This window comes from Nicotiana tomentosiformis, chromosome 9, assembly GCF_000390325.3.
Source record: "Nicotiana tomentosiformis chromosome 9, ASM39032v3, whole genome shotgun sequence".
NCBI classification, from domain to species: domain Eukaryota; kingdom Viridiplantae; phylum Streptophyta; class Magnoliopsida; order Solanales; family Solanaceae; genus Nicotiana; species Nicotiana tomentosiformis.
Window position 1 is genome coordinate 20,845,814 of NC_090820.1, and position 24,153 is coordinate 20,869,966.

At 35.8% G+C, this 24,153-nt stretch overlaps 1 protein-coding gene across 2 annotated transcripts; it reads left to right on the forward strand.

Moving 5' to 3' along the window:
- The first annotated feature begins 789 nt into the window (after window positions 1–789).
- Window positions 790–18,771, forward strand: LOC104086476 (DNA mismatch repair protein MSH1, mitochondrial). Of its 2 annotated transcripts, none has more exons than XM_009590733.4 (22): window positions 790–1,084; window positions 3,947–4,070; window positions 4,212–4,309; window positions 5,095–5,170; window positions 5,300–5,419; window positions 6,089–6,136; window positions 6,603–6,667; window positions 7,031–7,116; window positions 7,649–7,813; window positions 8,556–8,665; window positions 8,745–8,850; window positions 8,947–9,022; window positions 10,387–10,445; window positions 11,958–12,025; window positions 12,851–13,024; window positions 13,752–13,958; window positions 14,741–14,997; window positions 15,089–15,232; window positions 15,813–15,870; window positions 16,166–16,465; window positions 17,170–17,895; window positions 18,281–18,771. In XM_009590733.4, exons 1-22 carry the CDS (start codon window positions 963–965, stop codon window positions 18,509–18,511), a joined length of 3,420 nt encoding a protein of 1,139 aa, XP_009589028.1. In that variant the 5' UTR covers window positions 790–962; the 3' UTR covers window positions 18,512–18,771. The 2 variants fall into 2 exon arrangements, with proteins under 2 accessions (XP_009589028.1, XP_009589027.1); XM_009590732.4 differs by having other exon boundaries at window positions 791–1,084; window positions 3,941–4,070.
- Window positions 18,772–24,153: the final 5,382 nt, after the last annotated feature.

Genomic DNA, 24,153 nt, shown 5'->3' on the forward strand with positions numbered 1-24,153 from the left:
TGGATGAAGACCACAAAATGAGAAGGTCCATGAATCTGTTATAAATAAGGAAGGGAAATCATCATTGATCGTGATTACGGAAAAGTCTTTAGTCATTAATGTAATCATTACAATTATATATGGTAATAGGCAATTAACGCCATTAACATGTGAGAATTAAGTAGAAAAATTGTTATAATTATGTACCATTATATAAGGACCCAATTCTGGGAGAGATTAGCGATCTACCATGAGCTTTCTTTCCTTACATATTATTTTTATTATTCTTTGAATTACAAGAAAGTAAAATAATTTTGGTTATTAATAATTCATTTTTTTTTTGATATTAACTTTGACCGATACATCTATTTTTGGGTTAAACAAAGCTAAGCTCTTACTTTCTCACTCATAATTCAAAGTAACTGGAAATAATAGAAAAATAGTCAAGTCAATCTTTACACGTTTGAAACATGACATGTGATTATACTAACTTACGTGTAGTCAGATAGGACAAAACGTGCAAGATTTCTAAATATTTGAAAGACTATTTAGTGTTTAATCTTATACATTATGGATGTTTTAAGTGAAAATCTAAATTTAATAATAGACAAATTTATATTTTATTGATAGATCCATTATGCTCTGTTGAACTTGATATGATGTACCATAAAAACTCGTAGAAATGACATCTATTTAGAAATTAACCGATGTATTTTGAATTTTAGTATTTCAGTTTAGTTAATCTATAATAGCATCCTAACAATGAATATTTGTGCAATTGTCGTTTAAATATAAGTAGCAAAAAACTATTTTTGAAAAAATAAAAGAAAATAAAGAAAGTCCCTCCTTCCGACACGGCTGCCGTTTCCACTTTCCGGGCTTTTCCTTCACTTTGGTCTTAAGAGTACTTTTCTTCTTAGGTTCCCTCTGGCGGGAAGAACAAAACACACACACACACACACACACACACACACTCTACTACTATGAGTTGGGTTACGGCGAAAAACGTAGTCGTTTCAGTTCCGCGTTGGCGGTCACTCTCCCTTTTCCTCCGTCCATCACTCCCACTTCGCCGCCGCTTCTTCTCTTACTCTTTACCTCCGCTGTAAGTCTTTTCTTGCCTAAAGTTTAATGCTTTTATGTACATACTCATGTGTGTGGAGGAGAAAGGTCACTAGTTGTTGGGTTGCTTTTGGGTGGTGGTGGTGGTGGGGGTGGGATGGAGAAATCACCGTAGGCCCAGAGGCAAGGAGTTGTCATATAGTTTGAAAATGCTGTGCTTTTCCACTGCTATTCATGAATAATTTACTTTTTTACCAGACACGGAGTTCAAGAAAGAAACAAAGATTTGTGAAACCTGTTTTTAAACGTGTCATATATATTTGTGTGACTATAAATTAACTTTTACTTGCTGCACACCCTTTAAGAAATAATAAATAAAGTGCATAATTTACCATGATACCCATAATATTTGGTGTATAGTCTTAATACAATAACAACACCACAGGTGTGGTCTGGGGAGGTTAGAGTGTACGCAGATTTACCCCTACCTGGAGGGGTGTATAGTCTTAATGAATTTGAAAAATGATTTGGAATGATTAATTAATGCTGAGGTCAAAACAAGAAAAATAAATTATTTTTCTCTTTATATGCGAAAAGTGACAAGTAAAAATAAAAATTTATTTTTAGAATACTTGACAGGTAAAATTGAACGGATGGAGTATTTCATTAAGTATAAAAATGAGAAGTTTAAAATTAAATTGTTTCTAAATATAGAAGATGCCATTCTTTTTAGAATAGATGGAAATGGAAAGAGCGTCGCATAATTGGGACAAAAGGAGTATTACTTGTTTGTATTCTTTTCTGTGTGTTTATATTGGAAAGTTGAGTGAAGCCTATTAAGGAATTCAGATTTTCTTCCTCCTGAAGTTAAAAGATGACCAAATGCAGTGAGCTGTTTTAAAAAACAATTGGGCTTATTTTGAGTACGAGAAATGGGGATATAGAGGTTTTGAGCAGTGGCTCCATGTGTGCTCGTCAAGGTTGATGCTTTCGATCTTTCGTACCCGAAAGTTCATTTCTGTAATTGGATGTGAGAAAATTGAGTGAATTAGCTGTCATTCATTATGTCAAAAATGTTGGATTTCACTGTTTAAATTGGCATTTAGTCATGCTACTTTTCAGGTTAGGGCGGCATGTTCTGCCTAAGACTCCACCTTTTGCTATCACAGACCATATTAATTTTCTGGAGTGAAGATAGATCAAAAGCATGGGTGAAGGATAGTAATAGGAATTATAGTACTATTGATAGTCGGTGAACATTTCTACTGACGAATTATTTCAATAGCACGGTGTTGTGTCGCGAGGCACCATCATGGAAGCACTAGAAAAAGTAATGTATCTAGACCATCTGCTCTATCTGTTCGAGTAAGCTAGTTAAAAAAAAAGCTCCCATATAGACACAAGGGATGTTGGAGCTGCAAGAGGGTCCGTCCATCAAATGATAGGTTAGATAGATGGGCTTGTATGAAAAATTGACCCCGAGTTACCTAACGGAGATGTGCTTGAATAGGGGATTCATTGTCAAAAAGGACAGGCAGGAGTAGGACATTTGTACTAATCTTTTTGATCTGCTAGCTTGGTGGTCCTATCAATCTCATTTTGCCATTGAACTGTAAATGTGCTGTCTCATTCTAAGAACTCAAAAACTCTCTCTTTCTAATTAGAAAGAAAAGCTCATTTGTCAGTAATTCCCCCCCACAAAAAAAAAAAAGCCTTTGCTCTTCCTATTTGATGGGGCTACTGGAGAAGTAGCATTGTTTCTTGGCTTCTTTTTTTAGTGAAGCTTCTGTGTTCCTTAGCGTAGTTTCTTTTCCACAGGTTAAGACTCCATTTTTTATAGCCTAGTTTATATTACAGCTGACATGACTCCATACTCGATGCTTTATTTTTGTATAAGGGTAACTTCGTAACTTTGTTGCCTTAAAAAAGGGCAAGTAAAATAGGTATCAGTTATCACTCCTTGAGTAGTTGCTCACCACTGCTTTGTTCCTTCCATGTACACCATTTCTTTGTGAATGCTCTGCTTGCTTGTTATCGCTCTACTTCCGCTGACAACCAGTTTCAGATTCTTCTTGAGGCATCGTGGAAGTAGAGATTTGAATAAACTCTATTTTGGTGCTCAATGTTGCATGATAAAATAAGATAGACAAATACTATAAAAAGCTAATGGCTTTCTCTTCTTATATAATTGATTTCTTCCAGACGAAATCAGCATGTGATAGATTATCTAACCCCGTTCAATCCTTGCTACTAGTGGGGGTTTGGTTTTTCAGATAAAATCTTGCTCTTTAAGCGATGGGATTAGGAGCTTTGTCCTCCTTAGCTATAAAGCTCGAAACTTTCCTTTGGGTAGCAAACCTGGTGGTTCTGATGCTGTCTAGTTTGAGATTGATCCATTATTAGAGCCTGCCCCCGTCCTATTTTGGACAAGTTGTAGAAACTTTCTTGAAATTTGCATTTGGATCTTTAATCAGTTTGAGCCTTTGAGGCTGAATCACAGATAGAAACTGTACCTTGGTGCTCTTTAAATGGTCTATGGAAAGATATTTTTGAGGGCTGAATAAATAAAAGTAGAAAGTTTTAAGGTGTGAAGAGGATCAGAGTATTTTCTAGTAATTTTGATGGTAAACTGAGAACCATTAAATAGAGGAATAATCAGCCATTTATGGTTGATGGCACACACAGTGTTTGATCTACAGGTTGTTGTGAGTTGAACATATTTATATTTATGACTAAGAGAGTTCCTATTTATCATTCTACGCTTTGGGATAAGATAACCTCAGGCTTCATATGTTTTTTCTTTTGAGTTCAGTATTTCATAAAACTCTCATATCAACAACTGATGGCAAATTTCTGGATTCACATACTCTTTTTCCAATTTCTGTATTCACCCGCATAGTGTCAGGTGCCGAGAGCGGATATGCTGCTTGAAGGAGCGAAAGTTGTTTACCACAACCGCAAGAAAACTCAAACAACCAAAAGGTGTTCCAGAGGAAAAAGACTATGTTAACATTATGTGGTGGAAAGAGGTAGTTTACATTTCTCTTAATGACTGGGTTGATTGATAATTGCGAGATGCAAATCTATGATTCTTTTCCTTTTTTTAAACAAGTGTAAACAAGAGTTTAATTATGGTATAATGTTCTGCCACCATGACTTTATGTTTGTAGAGGATGGAATTCTTGAGAAAGCCTTCTTCTGTTCTACTGGTTAAGAGGCTAACATATTGTAACTTGCTCGGTGTGGCTACAAATTTGAGAAACGGAAGGTCAGTTCTTTCAAATTGTCTGTTTATCCTTCCTTTATGCAGTTTTTACATTAGTTTTTGTTCCAACTTAGAGAGGAGTTTAATCAAGGGTTCTGGGAGAATCTCTTTTTTTTTTTTGTGCTCCATAAAGCTCACCTACAGGTGTTAGTCCGTTAATCTAACATGTGTAGGTTTTCTGCATTACTTTGTTTATTCCTCTATGAATTGGAATCTGAAACTCTGCTGAGAAGAGTTTTAGATTTCTTTAAGATATCCTTGTCTTTCCTTGCTGATATTTTTTTTTGTATTTGCACATTCTTGGTCTAATATCCTCATATAGATATAATCCTGTCAGAAGTGAGTTGTTGACTTGTGAACTCCACAAAGTGCAAACTGCAGTATCTACGTATTTCAATATTTTTTAGCTGAATTTTCTGGCTATACTCACATGGACATAAATATATTAATAATAATGCGCTAAATGATGGTTAGGCTTTGCAAATTGCACAAAAAACCGTAACGATATTATTTCCTGTTTGACATGGCTTAGGGAATCCTGCTGAAAAGTAAAAGAATCCAGGCTGATCAAAAATTCGTCAAAAAGCATTTTGCAACAGATTTTTTGCTTTTTGGGTACCGTTCAAGTTCGACCGTACCAAGATAAATTTTTACAAACTAGTAACTGCCCGATCTACACACCGACAAGTAAAAATATACATATATACATATGCCTATGTCTCTGCTTGTCTATTATTTGTCCCATATTACTTAAATTTTTAACAAAGGCTACCTCGTATGTTTATCAGTCTTAAAGATGGAACACTTAACTGGGAGATGTTGCAGTTCAAGTCAAAATTTCCGCGTGAAGTTTTACTTTGCAGAGTATGATTTTACAGCTTTCATTTACTCTTCTTTTACATGTGCTTGAAAGTCACGTATCAGTTCCTCAATCTATGAGGACTCTACTCAAAGTCAATGATGAGTGCCTCTTGTTATTCTCTGACTTTCCAGGTGGGCGATTTTTATGAAGCAATTGGATTCGATGCTTGTATTCTTGTGGAATATGCTGGATTAAATCCATTTGGTGGCCTACGTTCAGATAGTATACCGAAAGCTGGTTGTCCAGTTGTGGTACTGGTTTCATTTTCTGTTTATATATATTTTCAATTTTCTCTTCTGTGAAAATCATAGATAGTTTAAAACAGGTAACTCCAAGAATTTGGAGGCCACTAGTTTTTGGCCCTCAGGAAAGGAAAGGTTGAATTAATTTTTCCGTTTAAAAAGTTTTTACATCACATATTTTGCATGAATGGACCTCCATGCTAACGTAGGTTTCAGAACTAATTTCTCTTCTGAACCAGATTTTGTTCCGTTAAGGATATCTTGTTTCTGACCATGTAGAAGCTGAGCTTGAAGCTGGATTTGTTTTCTTTACCTCTTTTAAAAGGGTAAAGAAGCTTTTAAATATATCTAAGCTGATAATATGCCAAAGAAATAGGGAGATCATTTGATTTTCTCATTTTTTTCCCCTTCCCTTTTTCCTTTTTAATTACTTTCAAGTATAAATGGCTCGTTCTTTTTGAAGTTTGTTGATGGAGAATCCCTTTTACTTATTCAGTTATCTTCCTACATAATAATGCTTGAGAAAACTGCCAGTAGAGTATGCTGAGTTCCTCCTGTATTCCTTACGTTGTTTTTTTAAGATAGACTTTTTGTTATTTGTTTACTCTTATTCTGTGTTCATACTCTCTCAGTTTCACTCTGTCTGTAAACTTTGTCAATTTTTTGTTCTTTCTGCAGAATCTAAGACAGACATTGGATGACCTCACACGTAATGGCTTCTCTGTGGTTTGTGCCATCCCCAAACATTCTGTTGGAACTTTCATTATCCTTTTTGTGTCCCTCTATATATTTTATACATGAGAGGATGGAATGGTAATTTTTACTGATATGTTTAATGAACTTGTAAGAGTTGGCTGGTCTCTACCTCACACAAGGTAGGGATAAGGTCTGCGTACACCCCACCCTCTCCAGATCCCACTTGTGGGATCATACTGGATATGTTGTTGTTTTAAGAGTTGGCTTTTTCTCTTAAAAGTGTTGTCTTTTACTAGTGAACTTATAAACTGATTAATTTCTTGAAGCACTAATTTCTAATGATGTTCTACCACTTGTCTTGATATCTTCTTACTTTATTCCCTCTATCTTTTTTCTACATATTACTTCCACAGCCTCTTTGTCAATCACTTTCTTTTAGTCATGCACAAAAACAGAAATAGTAATTTGTACAGCTGTGGCATGTTTGTATTTGTAGTGTGTCGTGGAGGAAGTTCAGGGTCCAACTCAAGCTCGTGCTCGTAAAAGCAGATTTATATCAGGGTAATTACTTGTGAATAGTTCAAGGTTTCTGATAAGTACAATTTCCTTTCTGGGTGATATTATACAGTTTTAAATGTTTGTATCTCTTGGATATTTCCATGTACAGTTGAATCTGATTAATGTCGATGATGCAAAAATATTAGTTGTGAGAAATGCGAATTAAGCTTTGGTTTATGCTATCATGCTGAAAAGCTTAACTCTTTTTCTGAAAAAAGAAGTTAAGCTTTTCAGCATGCTAGCATAAACCAAAGTATCTCAAATATTCATAAGACCATCATCACTGACTTTTTTATTTATTAGAAAACAATGCTGGACAGTCCTAACCTGTGGCAACTTACAATTGACTTGTTTTCAATATTTCAGGCATGCACATCCAGGCAGTCCCTATGTTTTTGGCCTTGTTGGAGATGATCAAGATCTTGATTTTCCAGAACCAATGCCTGTTGTTGGTATGTCAAAGCAAATTATTCTTGCATAGATTGGTTTCTCTTGCTATTTAGTATTGAAGCTAAATAATGGGGCATTTATGGAACCGATGTTTTTACGCAAATGATTTTGCAAGAACAGAGTCATTGATTCTAATTGTAAATTGTTTACTTCCAGGCCTGACGTCTTATCATTACCAGTATTCATAATGTTGCCCTTGTATTTATCAATATTTTCTTACCTGCCAATACACGTTCCAGCTTTACCACTACAACAACTACTACTCTCAATTCCAAGCTAATTAGAGTCGGTTATATGAATCATCACTATCTATTTTGCTCCATATGGACCCATTTCAATCCAAAATTTGATAATTCAGAGCTTTCCTACTCTAGAAGTTCTCTACATTTCTACTGACGAGTTGACTGCTGTTTGACCATTTAAGTTAAAAAGACTTTTTTTGGCTTGTTAGCATCTCATAGTTATTAGTTACAAAAAGATTAAGAAATTTCATTTGCAAATCACAAACTAAGAGTTCTTATTTGGTGGATACAGGAATATCCCGTTCAGCGAAGGGGTATTGCGTTATCTCAGTTTATGAGACTATGAAGACTTACTCTGTGGAGGATGGCCTAACTGAAGAAGCCTTAGTTACCAAGCTTCGTACTTGTCAATGCCATCATTTGTTTTTGCATAATTCATTGAGGAACAATACTTCAGGTTTGCAGATCTCTCTTTTTGTTTTTATCATTGCTAATTAGGGAGCAAAGTGGCTTATGTAAGGGATCTAATAGGCTAATACCCACATACTCGGACATTCTAATTTTAGCTGCATATATCTGTTTGGATATAATGTGGGTGAGGTTAAATTTTGAGATAGAGAGACCAGTTCACCGTGTCACTGCAGGAGAACAATTTGATTGGCCATTTTTATATGCTATCGCCACTTTGTTAGCCTGTACTTAAAATTTAGCCACAGTTCAATTTTTTTTACAAATATACCCACTTCTTCTTCCCACCAGTTTTATATAATTTCACTTCCAACTGCCTACTTGTCAATGTATGACAACCTACACTACTGATTCTACTAGCTAATCGACACAGAAAACCTGAATGGGTTACTTTCAATCTTTTTCTTATAGAGACAATTGGGGCACTTGAAGTATGGAGAAATATTCATGGGTGTTAGCAAAATTTGTGAAATGGCTGTGGAGATATAGTAGTTCAAATTTCAGAACTTACTCTATTTATATATTTTAATGGAGCAATTGCCACGTAATTACTTTCAATCTTTTTCTTATAGAGACAATTAGGGCACTTGAAGTAGCGAGAAATATTCATGTGAGTTAGCAAAATTTGTGAAATGGAGGTGGAGATATAGTAGTTCAAATTTCAGAATTTACTCTGTTTATATATGTAATTGTTATTCAGTCCTTCATTTTGCTGGAGGGTTTCCTCTCAGGAACATCACGTTGGGGGGAGTTTGGTGAAGGTGGACTTTTGTGGGGAGAATGTAATGCTAGACAGCACGAATGGTTGGATGGCAATCCTATTGATGAGCTTTTGTTCAAGGTTTGCTTCAGATCATTCATTTTTTGTGACACTACCTGTTACTTCAGTTTGAACTACATGAAAAGTAATGCAATTTCAGGTAAAAGAGCTTTATGGTCTCGATGATGACATTACATTTAGAAATGTCACTGTTGTTTCAGAAAATAGGCCCCGTCCTTTACACCTTGGAACCGCCACACAAATTGGTAATGCTTAAATTATTCATTTCAGTTGCATTTTGTCATTGTCTGGTGGTGTCACCCTAGGCTAAAACATCACTTTCTGGGGTTTGTTAACTTTAGGTGCTATTCCAACCGAAGGAATTCCATGTTTATTAAAGGTGTTGCTTCCTCCACACTGCAATGGTCTACCAGTTCTGTAAGTGAGCATCGTTTTTCAGCAAACAACTGCTTACTGCATGGAGTTCTCTCTGTTTCTTTCTAGAAACCCCCCCCCCCCCCCCCCCCCAAAACCACCACCACATAAATCGGCAGGAAATGTTTTTGTATATGTGGTGCTATAATTTTTGCTCCAAACAATATCCTCGTCTCAGCAACAGAACTATCAGCAGCAAAGGTGTTGGGATCACTGTTTTATACAGCAGCATTGGACAATGACCGATTCTGTTTGACATTGAAAACCTATAGCTCCTTAAGAACTCAAATTTATTTATCTGACCTGATACTTATCTTTTTGTTGTATAGAGGTCCATATGTATGGGTACTTCACAATCTCTGAAAATTTACAGGTTCACTTATTTTCGTGGTTTAGCTTGACAGAAGGATACTTGGGGGGGGGGGGGGTCAGAGAGTGGGAGGTAACTGTTAAGTTTAAGGAGGAAAAGGGTACATGGGGTTCAAAGAATTGATCTGTGGTCTGGGTGTTTTAGTTAGAAAAGAATAAAGAAATAATGTTCCTTTTTGTTTTCACTGCGGAATCTGTTTTTTCTTTAATCTGCCATAAAGTAATACTGATGATTTAAATTTTACATACTTGCATGGATGTGATCTCCTATATATTCTAGAGATTGCCTTGTGCCATACCACATAGCTCTTTGCCTAGTTTTGTGTAGCTCTGTTCCCACACTTGTAATTCTTCCTCCTTGCTCCATGGTAATAGCGACGAGTCAATCCTTTCTATTAAGCTGATTTTAAATTACGTGAACACTTGACGAGTAGCTTACTCCGTTGTTGTAAGCTGATTTTGTAGACTGCATCCATTGGATATGGGTTAGTGCTATATACTCATCATCCATGAATCGCCCAAAAGAGTTTTTCTATTCTTTATGTGGTTAGGGTAATACTTCAAGGAACACAGTTAAAACTTATATTTGTTACATCCCTCACTTCATCGATTAAGTAGACTCTATCCAAGCTACAAGAGAGCTGTAACCCCTAACAAACACAGACTGAAGTGGAGTATTCCTTCTGATTTTTGTTGCTTAATACATGCGACTAGTTTCACTTAGGCCTCATTTTAAACTGTACATCCCACTTAGTATTTCTTTAGAGAAAGTTTTCAGGTCAATAACTCCTCTTCTTTCAGCGGTTACGACCTGCCGAATACTGAATTTTGTTTGAATGCTACTTTGAAGTGATTATTTATTCTTCCTGGTAGTTAACATGTATCTTTTTTGTCTAACTTGTATCATTTTTTGGATTGTTCATTTACTTTTTATAATGTCCTTTTTAAATTTATTGTCGTTCTGGTATTCATGATGTCTGTGATATTATTTCTATCAGGTATGTTAGGGATCTTCTTTTAAATCCACCGGCCTATGAGATTGCTTCAAAACTTCAAGGTGAGAAATGCCTTGTGTAGATATTCGTGCATTCTCACTTGTTCATGGCGGCAATCATTTCACGAATTACTGCATGATAGATTTGATCAATTTTAAGGTCATATTTACAGCTTTAACTATGTTTTGTTGTCACATCATAGTGAGTGAAGCCCCCACTGTACTCTTTCTCTCACACATTGTTTAGGTCTTGATGATTGTAATGCTCTATATGATTCATGCATTTTATAATAATTCCTATTTCCTTGCTTAACCAAAGAATAAGAATCTTCTTTTCTCTTGAACAGGTGAACCTTACTAGTGGGGTTCTGCAAGTATGTTCTCTAAAAAGAGAGTTTTAATTAACTAATTGTTTTTTATCCTTCTTTTTTGTGTGTTAAATCCATGATAGTTAAAAAAGTTTGCCCCCCCCCCCCCTTCAGTTTTCACGTGCAAATAACACATTGTAACAAACTTTTAATCTAATAAAGCTTTGGGATTTTGAAGAATTGTTTCTTTTATAAAGTGTTACTTTTCTAAGGTTTCCTATTTTTCAGTATACTCCTTGTATGCAGGCTCGCTTTTGCCCTTTCTTTAATGAAATTTATTACTTTATAAAAGAGAAGCATTACTTCATTGATCAGCGGGAAAGTCACTGTATGCATGTGGTATACTCAATGTGGAAAACTTACATAAAAACATGGTTCTCTACAAAAAGCATCCAATCATTTATGCTAATTTAAGGGCCTTATGTTATGGGTGTACCAAAAGTTTATAAAACAAAAAGTTTGTCCTATTTTGTAGAAAACTTATTGAAGATCATATTTTGCTGAAATTGTTCTCATATGTATGTTTAAAGCAAACATGTGGATGCTTTTCTCTGATATTCTCTATTGACTTATAAAAATCTATTACTACTAGTTCAGAAATAAAAGTTGACTCAATAAAGTCAACAGAAGCTCCATAGTTTCGCAGTTTAGTGAAGCTAAGATCTAGCTGTAAGCTTTGAGGTCCCATTGAGGTTGAGTTTTCTTAAAGCACAAGGGGTATCGGACTTTCAGCTAAGATCACAGAGGTTGAACAGTGGCTAATTTGCCCTAATTTGGGCAATGCCCAACTTGTTGACATTAGGACTTAGTCATGTCGGTACACTTACTCTAAGTCTGGGGTTTGCCACAAGTCTTTTTAGTTTGTTAAAGAGCTTTGTTAGGAAAAAGTGTAGAGAACCTCTAGTAACAGAGAAATCCTAATTTGTAAAAGACAAAAACTACGTATTAGAATGAAATGCTTCAAATGGAGCTAAGTTGAAGGATTCATAGAGCTGACCTCAATTAGTTTGGGATTGAGGCATAATTATTATTGTTTTCTTTTGCCCTGATGTGGAGAGGGGAGGGAAGGAGAGAGACTTGTTAACGTCAATGCAATTTCTAGAGGAGTCAAATATGGATTATATGTCCGTGCCTTCTTTTTTATCTTCACTGCCGATAACTGGCGCATTTAATTTTTATACACTAATATTTTCATTTGCTTTTGCAGAGGCATGCAAACTTATGATGAGTGTCACATGTTCAATTCCTGATTTTACTTGTATTTCATCTGCAAAGGTTGTACTTCAATATTCAATTTATTCCTTCTGCACAACTTATTTTCAGTAGATATGCAGATATTTCGCAATGAAGTTGTGTTCATTTGCTGTAACAAAATCTTGCATCTTAACTAGTAAACTTGGGTTGTTTTATTTTGGTAAGATTTCTTGCATGAAATAAGAGCCTACATAAGATGCTGATGCCTTTTGATTAAAAGTCCGAGGCTCTGTGATTTCAATGACTGCTCAGCCCTCTCTTTTCCCAGTTTAAAAGTGAATGAATTGGTAGCTAGTTAGATCTTAATGTTGGAGTTTCCGAGGCCCTTTGTGCACCAAGATTATTTCGTCTGAATTCATCACATGTTTCTTGTTGCTTATTCGTCTTTGAGATTCAGAATAAGATTGGTTTCTCTTGTTGAGTTATTATCTCTGGACGAACTTTTCCTTGTTGTACCCTCTTTACTTTGATTGGTGTGAAACTTTTCCGTTATGAATAATGCAATAAAACTGATGATTGCAATGAATTTTTTGGATGTACCATGCTTTTTGGAGATACATTAAGTCCATTAATTCTGTCTACTTATTCTGAACTTGTCATCAGAATAGCAGCATTGATACTTCTGTCTACTATTCATTCCATAAGAAGTTGGATCTGGCATTATGTTATGTGTTTGGAGTTTCAAACCTTGTGCTAGGTAGGAAAACTTCAGCAGAGTGTAAAAAGAAGAAGCAAAAAACAAAAAAAAAATTCTCTCTTCCTGCTTTTCCTTCTCAAACAATTCTTAGCCTTCTATGCTTCAGTTTGTAAATGCTACTGTTGAGATTTTTTGTTGTCTATTTACAGCTGGTCAAGTTGCTTGAGTTGAGGGAGGCAAATCACGTAGAGTTCTGCAAAATAAAGAATGTGGTCGATGAAATACTGCAGATGTACAGAAATTCAGAGCTTCGTGCTATTTTAGAGTCACTGATGGATCCTACTTGGGTGGCAACTGGGTTAAAAGTCGATTTTGATACACTAGTAAGTGATGTTGGGGCTTCTATTCCACATCCAATTCTCACGTAGAGTTCCTGTACAGTATATAAATTATTGAGTGATGCTTAAAGAGCAATAGTCTTGTTTACTCCAGTTTGGGATAGATGGACAGGAATCATTCAGCCTTTTTTGTTGTTGCTTTTTGCATTGTATGAGCTTAGTAACTTTCTAGCAAGAATGTATCTTGTCATTTGAACGACTCTTGCATTAGGTTTTTAAATTTCTTTAAACATTGTAATAGCTCGTCTACCTTTTATACCTGGCAAGAACCTTTTATGTCAACTCTATTACAACTCTAGGTGATCGGTAGAAAGCTTAAATGTATGAAGATCATCAAAAGAATTGAAGGAATACAAAATCGTGATACTTCTTTTGGGGGACATACCCAATGGATCATAGCGTATACATAGGTTTAATAGCAATTAGAGGTTTGTAGTAATCCTTGAATATACTAGAATTGTAAACTTTGTTGATCATAGTTTAGCTTCCTGGTAAGAGACATGCACAGGCCTCTTGCTTTTTCTGTAAGTCTTTCTACTCAAGTAGGGTTTATGCCAATTTTACTTTTTGCCTCTTTAGTTAGGTACGTGCCCCGTGTGCTCTTCGTAGCTTCTCCGGTATTGACAAATTTGACTTAGATTTTGTTTTTGCCATTCTTGCAAAAGGCGCTTTGATATTAGATCTGATTAAGGTTAACCCGTTGTTACTTCAGGTGAATGAATGTGGAGAGATTTCTGGTAGAATCAGTGAAATAATATCTGTACATGGTGAAAGTGATCAAAAGATAAGTTCCTATCCTATCATCCCAAATGATTTTTTTGAAGATATGGAGTCGCCGTGGAAAGGTCGTGTCAAGAGGATCCATTTGGAGGAAGCATATGCAGAAATAGACAAGGCTGCAGATGCTTTATCTTTGGCTGTGAGTCTCTTTTTATTTATCTTCGACAATCCTAATGATTTACAAGTTGTGCATCTGTGTGCGCTTTAATACTCTTTCATTATCTAAGATATACATTGCTGTAAAGGCAGTCAGCTTTTCAACGTCAAGTAAAAGCCTTTTTGATAAATCCAGTAATATTATCTAGGAATGTACTGACCGATGAACAATTTTGGGGTAATCGATAGACAAATAAAACAAGGTAGTAACATTTTAATAGTGGCGCGGAATTAACTGAGATATTGTTGATCTGGTTGGTTCTAAAGATAATTTATGTTGATTGATTTTGAAGCATGGGGTTTTCAGCCCTGGCCATTGATACTGTTTCTGGGGTCGCAGTGCTAGCCTTTGGTTGCTTTAATAATGTATAACCTTGGTTGCTCTAAGTATGTAACATGCCATTGGGGCTCTACCCCTTTTTTGGGGGGGGGGGGGTGACCTAGCTATATTTTTGTGTATAATGGCTTTGCTGGGGGACTAACCAGATTGAAATCATGAGTCTGAAACGAGTGATCTGTAAAATTTAAGTTTTCAGAAAAAAGTAGTTTTAATTGCTCCAGCCAAATAGATGTTGACGCTATAGAAGTTCTACCTGTACTTTATAGCAGCTGCAACCGTGGAAGTCGGATCCGAATCCCAGCCAAGCCAAAAAAAAAAAAAGGAAAAAAAAGAAAATAGAAAAAAGAGGCACACAAGAATCTTATACTAATGAACTTGAGAACCAAATTCACAAATATTTAAGTGGGCTTTCATTCTCTTTCTAGATAACAGAAGATTTCCTGCCTATTGTTTCAAGAATAAGGGCCACTACGGCCCCCCTTGGAGGAATCAAAGGGGAGATTCTGTATGCTCGAGAGCATGAAGCTGTATGGTTTAAGGGGAAGCGATTTATTCCAACTGTTTGGGCTGGAACGCCTGGTGAAGAACAAATTAAGCATCTCAGACCTGCTATAGATTCAAAGGGGAAGAAGGTTGGAGAAGAATGGTTCACTACAATGAGGGTGGAAGATGCAATAGCGAGGTTCCTATGTTACATTTACATTGAAGCTGATTTGTGTCTTACAATGAAATTCTTTTTCTTTGTTAAATAATTTTTTGGATCTCTTTCGCAGGTACCATGACGCAAGTGCTAAGGCAAAATCAAGGGTCTTGGAATTGCTAAGGGGACTTTCTTCTGAATTACAATCTAAGATCAATATACTTATCTTTGCGTCCGTCTTGATTGTGATAACAAAGGCATTATTTTCTCATGTGAGGTTAGTGGCACCATCCTACTGATCAAAAAGCAGTTTCTTCATCCCTTCCTTTAGGGGCTGCTTCTCTCTCCCTCCACACCTTTGGGGGTGGGGGTCCTGCAATTTCTAGTTTTTGTTGGCTAAAGCTCCCTAAAGAGTGTAGTTATCTTTTTTATATTTACTTTATTTCTGATATTTGCATTTGTATTTGCAACTGGATCATGAGTCTATAATGTGGAAGGTTCCTTTTCAGAAATATGACTTTGCACTGATGAACAACTTAATACTTCTCTACACAAAGAATCATAGTGATGCTGCTAGATGCCATTTGTCCCATCTCCAGATATTTTAAATAATTATTATCATGCTTACTTAAGATCCATAAATTCCGTCATGGGTTTTTGATTAAAATTATAAACTCCAGTTCAAGCAGTAAAGTTGTTAAATTTCTGAAATTTTCTCATCAATTGCCAATGGCGAAAGGCTTTTATTTTGAAGAGATGAATATGAATGTGTTTTGAACTTTGCATTACTTTTTCACTTTTCTTGTTTACCTTTCCCCTGATTTGAGCTCATAATCTTAATCTTGGTTTCTTATCAGCGAAGGGAGAAGAAGGAATTGGGTTTTCCCAACAATCACACAATTTAACAAATGTCAGGTACTCCGAATCTGTACTTCTTTGATGTGTTAAAACATTAGTACCTCCAAGCTCCAAAGGTTGGAATAAAATTAACACATCACATATCCCCCAGATGAATTTGAAAAATTTCACAACTAGTTGCAGGAGAATACATTTTCAGAATTTGGTTGGGTTGACTGGTGCATTAGTGCTCTGTGGTACTTTTTGTGGAAGATTGCATAAAGAGCAACATATAACATCTAACTGGTCTCATTCTTTGGGCAAGTATTCATATATTTATGTGTTATTCCAATTACATGACATCAAAATGCAGGACACAAAGGCACTTAATGGAACTATGGGAATGAAGATAATTGGTCTATCCCCTTATTGGTTTGATGCAACGCGAGGTACTGGTGTACAGAATACAGTAGATATGCAGTCAATGTTTCTTTTGACAGGTCCAAATGGTGGGGGCAAATCAAGCTTGCTGCGATCGTTGTGTGCAGCTGCATTGTTAGGAATGTGTGGATTCATGGTTCCAGCTGAATCAGCTGTCATTCCTCATTTTGATTCAATTATGCTGCATATGAAATCATATGATAGTCCTGCTGATGGAAAAAGTTCATTTCAGGTACATTATATGTTCCATATTCTTGAAATTATAGCATAGACGGTTTTCTTCTCGTCCTATTTGCTAGAAGCCTAGTTCTTTATTAGGAAACAGAACAAAAACATAGGTGCTGTATCATGATGCATGCCGCGATTGTAGCAACTAGGCGTTTCACTCTTTGCATGCATTTGCTTGCTCCTGATGATTTTAGCTTGTTAAGAATACTTGTATTTGATTGTAATCCATGGTCAAGAGGGATGGATAATTCCTGGAATTATTTAGTTAGACTTTTCGGTGCGACTTATCTCCTTATCCTCTCCACCCTGAAGAGTGGATTGATTAGTATAGTGGATGTATGACAAGAACTTTTTGTGGTCATCTTGGCAGAAAAATCTTTAGTACCTAGCAGTTCTGGTTTTCAACTATAGTTTTCTTATGATACAAAAAGGTAATATTTCTCTTCTAGTTATTTTATTGGTCCTAATTGTGGAGTCATCTTCTTTTGCATGTCTCTTTGATTAATCTATAGGTGATAACGGAGTTAGTTTCATTTATGACATGTTCTTTCTGAGAGTGAAGCTATTTCAGTCTTTTGTGTGTATAATCTTGACTCTAGGTGTCGGTATTTTTGTTCATCAGTTTTCACTTTTCCTTGCTGAAATAGTAGTGTCTCATGGCTTTTCTGAAGGCAACATTCTGACTCTCAGCTGTCTAACATGTCTCAGATTGAAATGTCTGAAATTCGTTCTCTGGTTACTGGTGCCACTTTAAGAAGTCTTGTGCTTATAGATGAAATATGTCGAGGAACAGAAACGGCCAAAGGGACATGTATTGCTGGAAGTGTTATAGAAACCCTGGACGCAATTGGTTGTTTGGGAATTGTATCAACCCACTTGCATGGAATTTTTGATTTACCCCTGAAAACCAAGAGGACTGTGTATAAAGCAATGGGAACTGAGTATGTTGACGGTCAAACAATACCAACTTGGAAACTTATTGATGGGGTCTGTAAAGAGAGTCTAGCATTTGAAACAGCTCAGAGAGAAGGAATTCCAGAAATATTGATTCGAAGAGCAGAAGTATTGTATAATTCAGTTTATGTGAATCAGATATCAAAGAAGAAAGACCAAATAAGACCTGTTTGTTCAGATTTTGACCTCAATAGCACAGATAAAATCTCTGACCAATTAAATGGTGCAAGACAAATATCTTTGGATTCTAGCACAAAATTAATGCAGCGAATGGGAAGTGCAAGCAAGGAACTTGAAGATGCTATCTCTCTTATCTGTCACAAGAAGTTATTCGAGCTGTGTAAAGTGAAAAATGCGTCAGAAGTGGCAGCGGTGAAGTGTGTTCTCATTGCTGCCAGGGAACAGCCAGCTCCATCAACAATTGGTGCTTCAAGCGTATATATAATGTTAAGACCTGACAAAAATTTTTACGTTGGACAGGTACGTTTTTCCCTTCCTAAAGTGCAACCATATGCTGTCGAATCAATTGTTTTATGTGATGTTAAATTGTATCAAGATGCTTTACGAGTTGGAGGAAGCATTGCACATTTGCATCTCATGAAGAATTGAGCCCATTTTGTTCTTATAAATTGTTTCGCTATTTTTCAGAAGTTTCTTTTCTTTGAAATGCTTTTTCAAATTTGTGGAGGTACTTGTGTTCAAAGATGTTTTGAAATGAATGGTCCAACAGACAGATATCATTTACTTATCCAAATGAATCCTATGGGCACATCTGCAAAAGCTAGTAGTCCTTTTGGTTATTTTGAACTATTACTTCAATTTACATACTATAGCTTAACATTTTCTTTCTCTATTATTTGTACAGACTGATGATCTTGAGGGCCGAATCCGTGCTCATCGGTTGAAGGAGGGAATGGAAAATGCTTCTTTCCTATATTTCTTAGTCCCTGGCAAGAGCATAGCCTGTCAACTGGAAACTCTTCTAATAAACCAACTTCCTGATTATGGCTTTCCGCTAACAAACATTGCTGATGGTAGGCATCGTAATTTTGGCACGACTAGTCTCTCCCTGGAACCTTCAACCGCGCTTAGATGAATCCGCTATCAGCTTGTTGCGGAAGAGTTCAAGTTGGTGTATAAAAATTGTATATCAGATGTGCATTGTTAGACTGTTAGTTTTGGAGAATTTTATGCAATGAGCAATTCAACTTGCAGTGGCTGCAGCAATTTTGGGTTAGTGTTAGCTTCTCCACCTGTGTATATATAGCTCACCATCACCTGTGAAATTGAGGTGAATTCTGATGTAAGTTAATATTCCTAATTTTTATTTAGTTATGATATACCATTTTCATCTTATTTCCTTTTTGAATGTCTAACTATATCCCAATTAGATTTTTTTATTTCTATTTAATTCATTATGTTTAGTTTGAGCAAAATTCATGGTATTTTTTTAAAAGTTATTTCTCTTAATTACAGGGACGGATCTAATGCAATAGGTACGTGTTCACGTGAACCCAGTAACCTGCCTAGACCCTGTTTTTTTAAAATTAAAATCATTAATTTTATAAGAATATTTAGCTTGGAACCCAGTTCATTGGTCTAATTATTAGTGTATATTAATCTGAGATCGTGTAGGAACCCAATAACAACAACATACCAGTATTATCCCACATTGTGAGGTCTGGGGAGGGTAGTGTGTACGCAGACCTTACCCCTCCCTACCTTGTAAGGATAGGGAGACTGTTTCCAATAGACCCTCGGCTCAGGAAATCATAAGTATCACATTAATGAAAATATAGACAAGAAGGAACAATACCAAAAAGCCATATAAAAGCAGAATAAAAACAACAAGACAATAAGGTGATCAACAATGAAAGAAAATAATGGTTAGTCATAAAAACCAACTACTAACAGAAAGCGAGATTGCGTGCCAATACTACTGTTATGAACACTCTAGACTACCTACTCTACTACTCTAATCCTCGACATCCATACCTTCCTATCAAGGGTCATGTCCCTGGTCAGCTGAAGTTGCGTCATGTCTTGCCTAATCACCTCTTCTTTGGCTTACCTTTACCTCTCCGTAGGCCCTCCAATGTCAACCTCTCACACCTCCTCACCGGGGCGTCTGTGCTCCTCCTCCTCACATGACCAAACCACCTAAGCTCACCCACCTTATTGCGAATAACCTCATTTCTGATCCTATCTAACATGGTGTGGCCGCACATACATCTCAACATCCTCATCTCTGCTACCTTCATCTTCTAGACATGAGCGATCTTGACTGACCTACACTCAGCCCCATACAACATCGTTGGTCTGACTACCACTCTGTAAAACTTACCCATAGGTTTTGGTGGCACCTTCTTGTCACACAAAACACCGGAATCGAGTCTCCATTTCATCCATATCGCCCCAATACGATGTGTAACATCTTCATCAATCTCCCCATCCCCCTGAATAATAGACCCAAGGTACTTAAAACTCCCTCTCCTAGGGATGACTTGCGAGTCCAGCCTCACCTCCTCTTTCCCTCCTTGAGTCTCGCTACCAAACTTAGACCCCCCCCCCCCCCCCCCCCCCCCAAACTCTATTTTCATTCTTCAGTGTTTGGTTGCTAAAAATCGCCTATTCAAATGTTAGTTTCTTTTTTACCTCTCATATTTCACGGTTAAAGCATAACATAATAGGTTATATCTATTTACGTAATAGTTCTTAATTGAGCAAACTTCATAAAACTAATATCAGCCGCTAGCCTCAAAATTGCATTATGCATTTTATAGTCCAAAACTAATTAAAAAGCTAGCCAAGACTACTGCCACTCTTCCCCCTCTCTATGGCATCCTCCTCCGCTCTGTCTCAGCGTCAATGAGAAGATCAAAAACATATAACCAATTTCTAAACAGAGACGGCGATTCCACGGTCAACGGGGACAGGGTAAATTGCAACAAACCCCCTAAACTCCAGGTGGTAAGTTATCATTTTGGGTATTTCAATTCCTTGTATTTTTCTTTTTTCTTTCTTCCTATCTTTTATTTGGCAATTGATTATATTTACAGAAGTACTACGTATTTCTTTCCCGGAAAAGACAACCAATTGAGCGCAAAAATAAAGAACGTCAGAAAGAGAAATTGAAAGCAATCAGGCCTTTTTTTTTCTCTGGTTTCATGGGTTGAGAATTCTGCCGTGTTTGTATTCACGAGATTTAATGGGTCCCTAATGGGCAAACATGAAAGTGGGCAAACATGAAAGTGTAACTGAATTATACAAAATAGACTATCACTATACAATTTACATACAATAGACTGTCATTATATACAATATATACAAAAATAGACTGTCATTATACAAAAAATATACTAAATAGACTGTCACTATACAAAATTTATACAAAATAGACTGTCACTATACAAAATATATACTAAATAGACTGTCACTATATAAAAAATATACAAAATATACTGTCGCTATACAAAATAGACTGTCACTATACAACGAATATATAAAATAGATTATCACTATATAACAAATATACAAAATAGCCATTTCGGGCTATTAGATGTAATATGTTTGGGCCGAAAGGCCATTTCGTGTAAGTGAAAAAAAATATGAGCTATTAAAAATTTGAGGGGTTATAGAGTGTAGTTTGCTCTTCTTAATTCATATTTATGATGAGAAAATATTTTCAATATGAAGCAGGGGCGGCCCGTCCATAAAGCAGGTAAAGCAACTGCTTTAGGCTCCATATTTGTGGAGGCCCTACTTTTTTTTTTTTTTTTTTTTTACATCTAATAGGTTATATATAAATTTTAAAAAAGTTATGTGGTGAAAAAGTTTGATTTCTTTATTTAACAAATATAGAGACAAAGGATTTGCAACTGCTTTGATTTCTGCCAAGGAAATTGCATTTGAAATTAATATCGAACCCGAATTTCATAAGAAACGTGTAATATATCGGAAGAAACAATTTGAGGAAAATGTTAATAATGAAATCTCAAAATCTCTCGAAGAGTCCTTTAGAGTTGATTACTTTTTATACATACTCCCTATGGTCCATAATAAATGACTTTTTAACCTTTGTTGTGCCCCTTAAGAAAATATTGACTCCTAGAATAAAAATATATTTTGACTAAATTATCATTAATTAAAATTTATATGTTGTTAACTTGACACATAGAGATATGTAAATAAGGGCAAATTTTGAAAAAATAAAGTTAATTCCTTCTCGATTATATAAAAGGACACTTATTTTGAACCAAAATCAAAGCCAAAAAAGTCATTTATTATGGATTGGAGAGAGTAGTAGACAAGATTATTTTTTCACTTTAAAATAAATTTGAACAATTAGAGGCATATGAAAATATTTTTAGTTTTTTATTTAGTGGTAAAAACTGAGATTACTAGATGATGAAAATTTGAAAAAAATATTGCCTTCATCTTGAATGCTCCTTAAATCATAATAAGCAACCCGATATTGATAGTTTAGATTTATTTTCTACATTAAAAGTATTAAAAAAAATAGTAGAATTAGAAGACAACAGTTTAATTGATATATTCAATCAAATAAAAAGATTTGATTATTTTTCAAATGCCTATATTACTTATAGAATAATGTTAATAACTCCTATTATTGTTGCTTCAGCGAAAAAAAGTATTTCAAAATTAAAATTGATAAAACCTTACCTAAGATCGACAATGTCTCAAATATATTAAATGAATCAGCTATATTGTTAATTGAAAAAGACTTATTAGGAGAAATTGATTATAAAAATTAATAATAACTTCGCATTTAAAAAAGTTAGAAAAATAGATTTTAAATAAAAATAAAATATTTTTTATTAATAAAAAAGTTAAGGCCCCTCGTAAAGTTTGGCTTTAGGTCACGAAATTAGTCGGAACGCCCATGATATGAAGCACAGATATATGTAAAAAATTCTAAATATTTTACAAATTTTAAAGTCTGAAACCTATATTCTAGAAGTGCAATAGGTTGGGTGGCAAAAATCTTGGGAGTCGAACCAGTAAATTTATATTTGAATTCGCATGTTAGGACGATCACAAAACAGAAGCTAATATGAATGTAATTGAGATGTGCTGTTAAAATGATCACATGACACAAAATACTTACAACTAAAGTATATCATTAGTTTTTCATATATGGATTATGTCTAAATAACTTTATTGATGTACAAGGTTAATTGTTTGACTCAAAATTTAGATTCGGGTTCAAGCAATTATATTTAAATAAAGTAAAATTAATTTTAACCAATATTAATATCCAAAAGATAAAATAACCGGTTTTGTAGTAGATAATATGTATGTTTGGCCGAATAGCAATGAATGTGGATAACACTAACAATATTCAATTACCTAGAAGGTGGAAGATAGCATTAAATAATAATAAATAACAATAAATGACATTTATGTAAATAAGAATATGTGAGTCACCCGAAAAAGGGGTGAGATTTGTAGATATCACTTCTGATAATGATGAATGATTGATGAGCCTCCGAATGTTCAAATAGTTCTTGGATCCAGTGGAAAAGTTATTCAAGGATCTTAGTAAAAGGTATTTCTCGCGTGCTTGCAATAAAGCCAAATTCTCCCTATAAAGTCAATGTGTTTTCTTACAAATGAATATCTTATGTCCCCTATCATTCTCTCTTTCTATTTATAGGGAACATATACCTAAAATACCCTAATAGTACAAGTATAGAGAATATCCACTAGAATATTTTTCTCTGATGTCTTATCCTAAAACTAGCCGTTATTCACTCTATTTACGGTGAGTGCTCGACCTCAACTCTGATCTTCGCTGACTCCTCGATCTCGATCTCTGCCGACTCTTCGACCTTGGTCTTTAACAACTTCATTGTCCATGCACTTCACTTTCTTAAGAGATCACTTCGATGCCGAGCATGCCTTTATCGAAGTCGTACTGGCGACACGTGGCAGTCCACGAGTGTTTTTTTAATGTTAACATGGTTTGATCATGTCTAAGGTAATTTTTGACCCATACAGTTAGTCCCTCCGCTTATTGAGGTCATCCTCGCATGTGAGTTCAATGAGCGGATAATGTCGTTTGTGGTCGAACTTATCGAGTAAGCTACACGAGTCGTAGTCGTTGTGGCGAACAGGCAACGTTGTCCTTTGTGGGCCACGTATTTCAAATACCTTAGGTTTCCGAGGTGATTTGTTGGAGTTATCTTATCCAAGGGTTAAAATGACGTCATGACATTATGCGTCATTATGACGCATATTCCCAATGCGCTACTTCAATTCGTGTGTGACCCTTGGTTGGATATGCCATTTCGATTCCGGTGCCAATTATGACGAGTCATTTTCGAGTTTAGTGCCATGACTTCTATAAATAGAGGTTCTTGGACCTGAATTTGAAGTTTTGTTCTTTTAACGTTTCGAAGCATCAACCTTCTTCTCTGTATTTTTCTTCTCCGAACCTCCTTTCCCTGTTTCGTTGCCCTACATTATTTCCCATTCTCTCTCGTTTGTTTATCACTTTGAACATGTCAAACTTACCCTCAGGTGCCAGTGAAGAGAGTCGCGTTGCTCCCTTGGCAGTTGTGTTTCCCTCCCATGGGGAGAGTGTTTCTGCCATTGTTGAGGGTGAAGCATTCCCGTCAATGGAGGAAATAATCCCCCGCAATCCTGATGTTAGGTCTGATCTCACCCGATCATCGGACGCTGTACCCGGGGATTTTCCTATCGACGATGACGTCC

Bases quoted from the DNA above. Each gene is read 5' to 3' on its own strand.
- LOC104086476 (XM_009590732.4), top strand. From the start codon at position 963: ATGAGTTGGGTTACGGCGAAAAACGTAGTCGTTTCAGTTCCGCGTTGG. The intron at 1,085-3,940 runs GTAAGTCTTTTC...TCACCCGCATAG, and splicing joins TCTTACTCTTTACCTCCGCT to TGTCAGGTGCCGAGAGCGGA. The intron at 10,446-11,957 runs GTGAGAAATGCC...TTGCTTTTGCAG, and splicing joins GATTGCTTCAAAACTTCAAG to AGGCATGCAAACTTATGATG.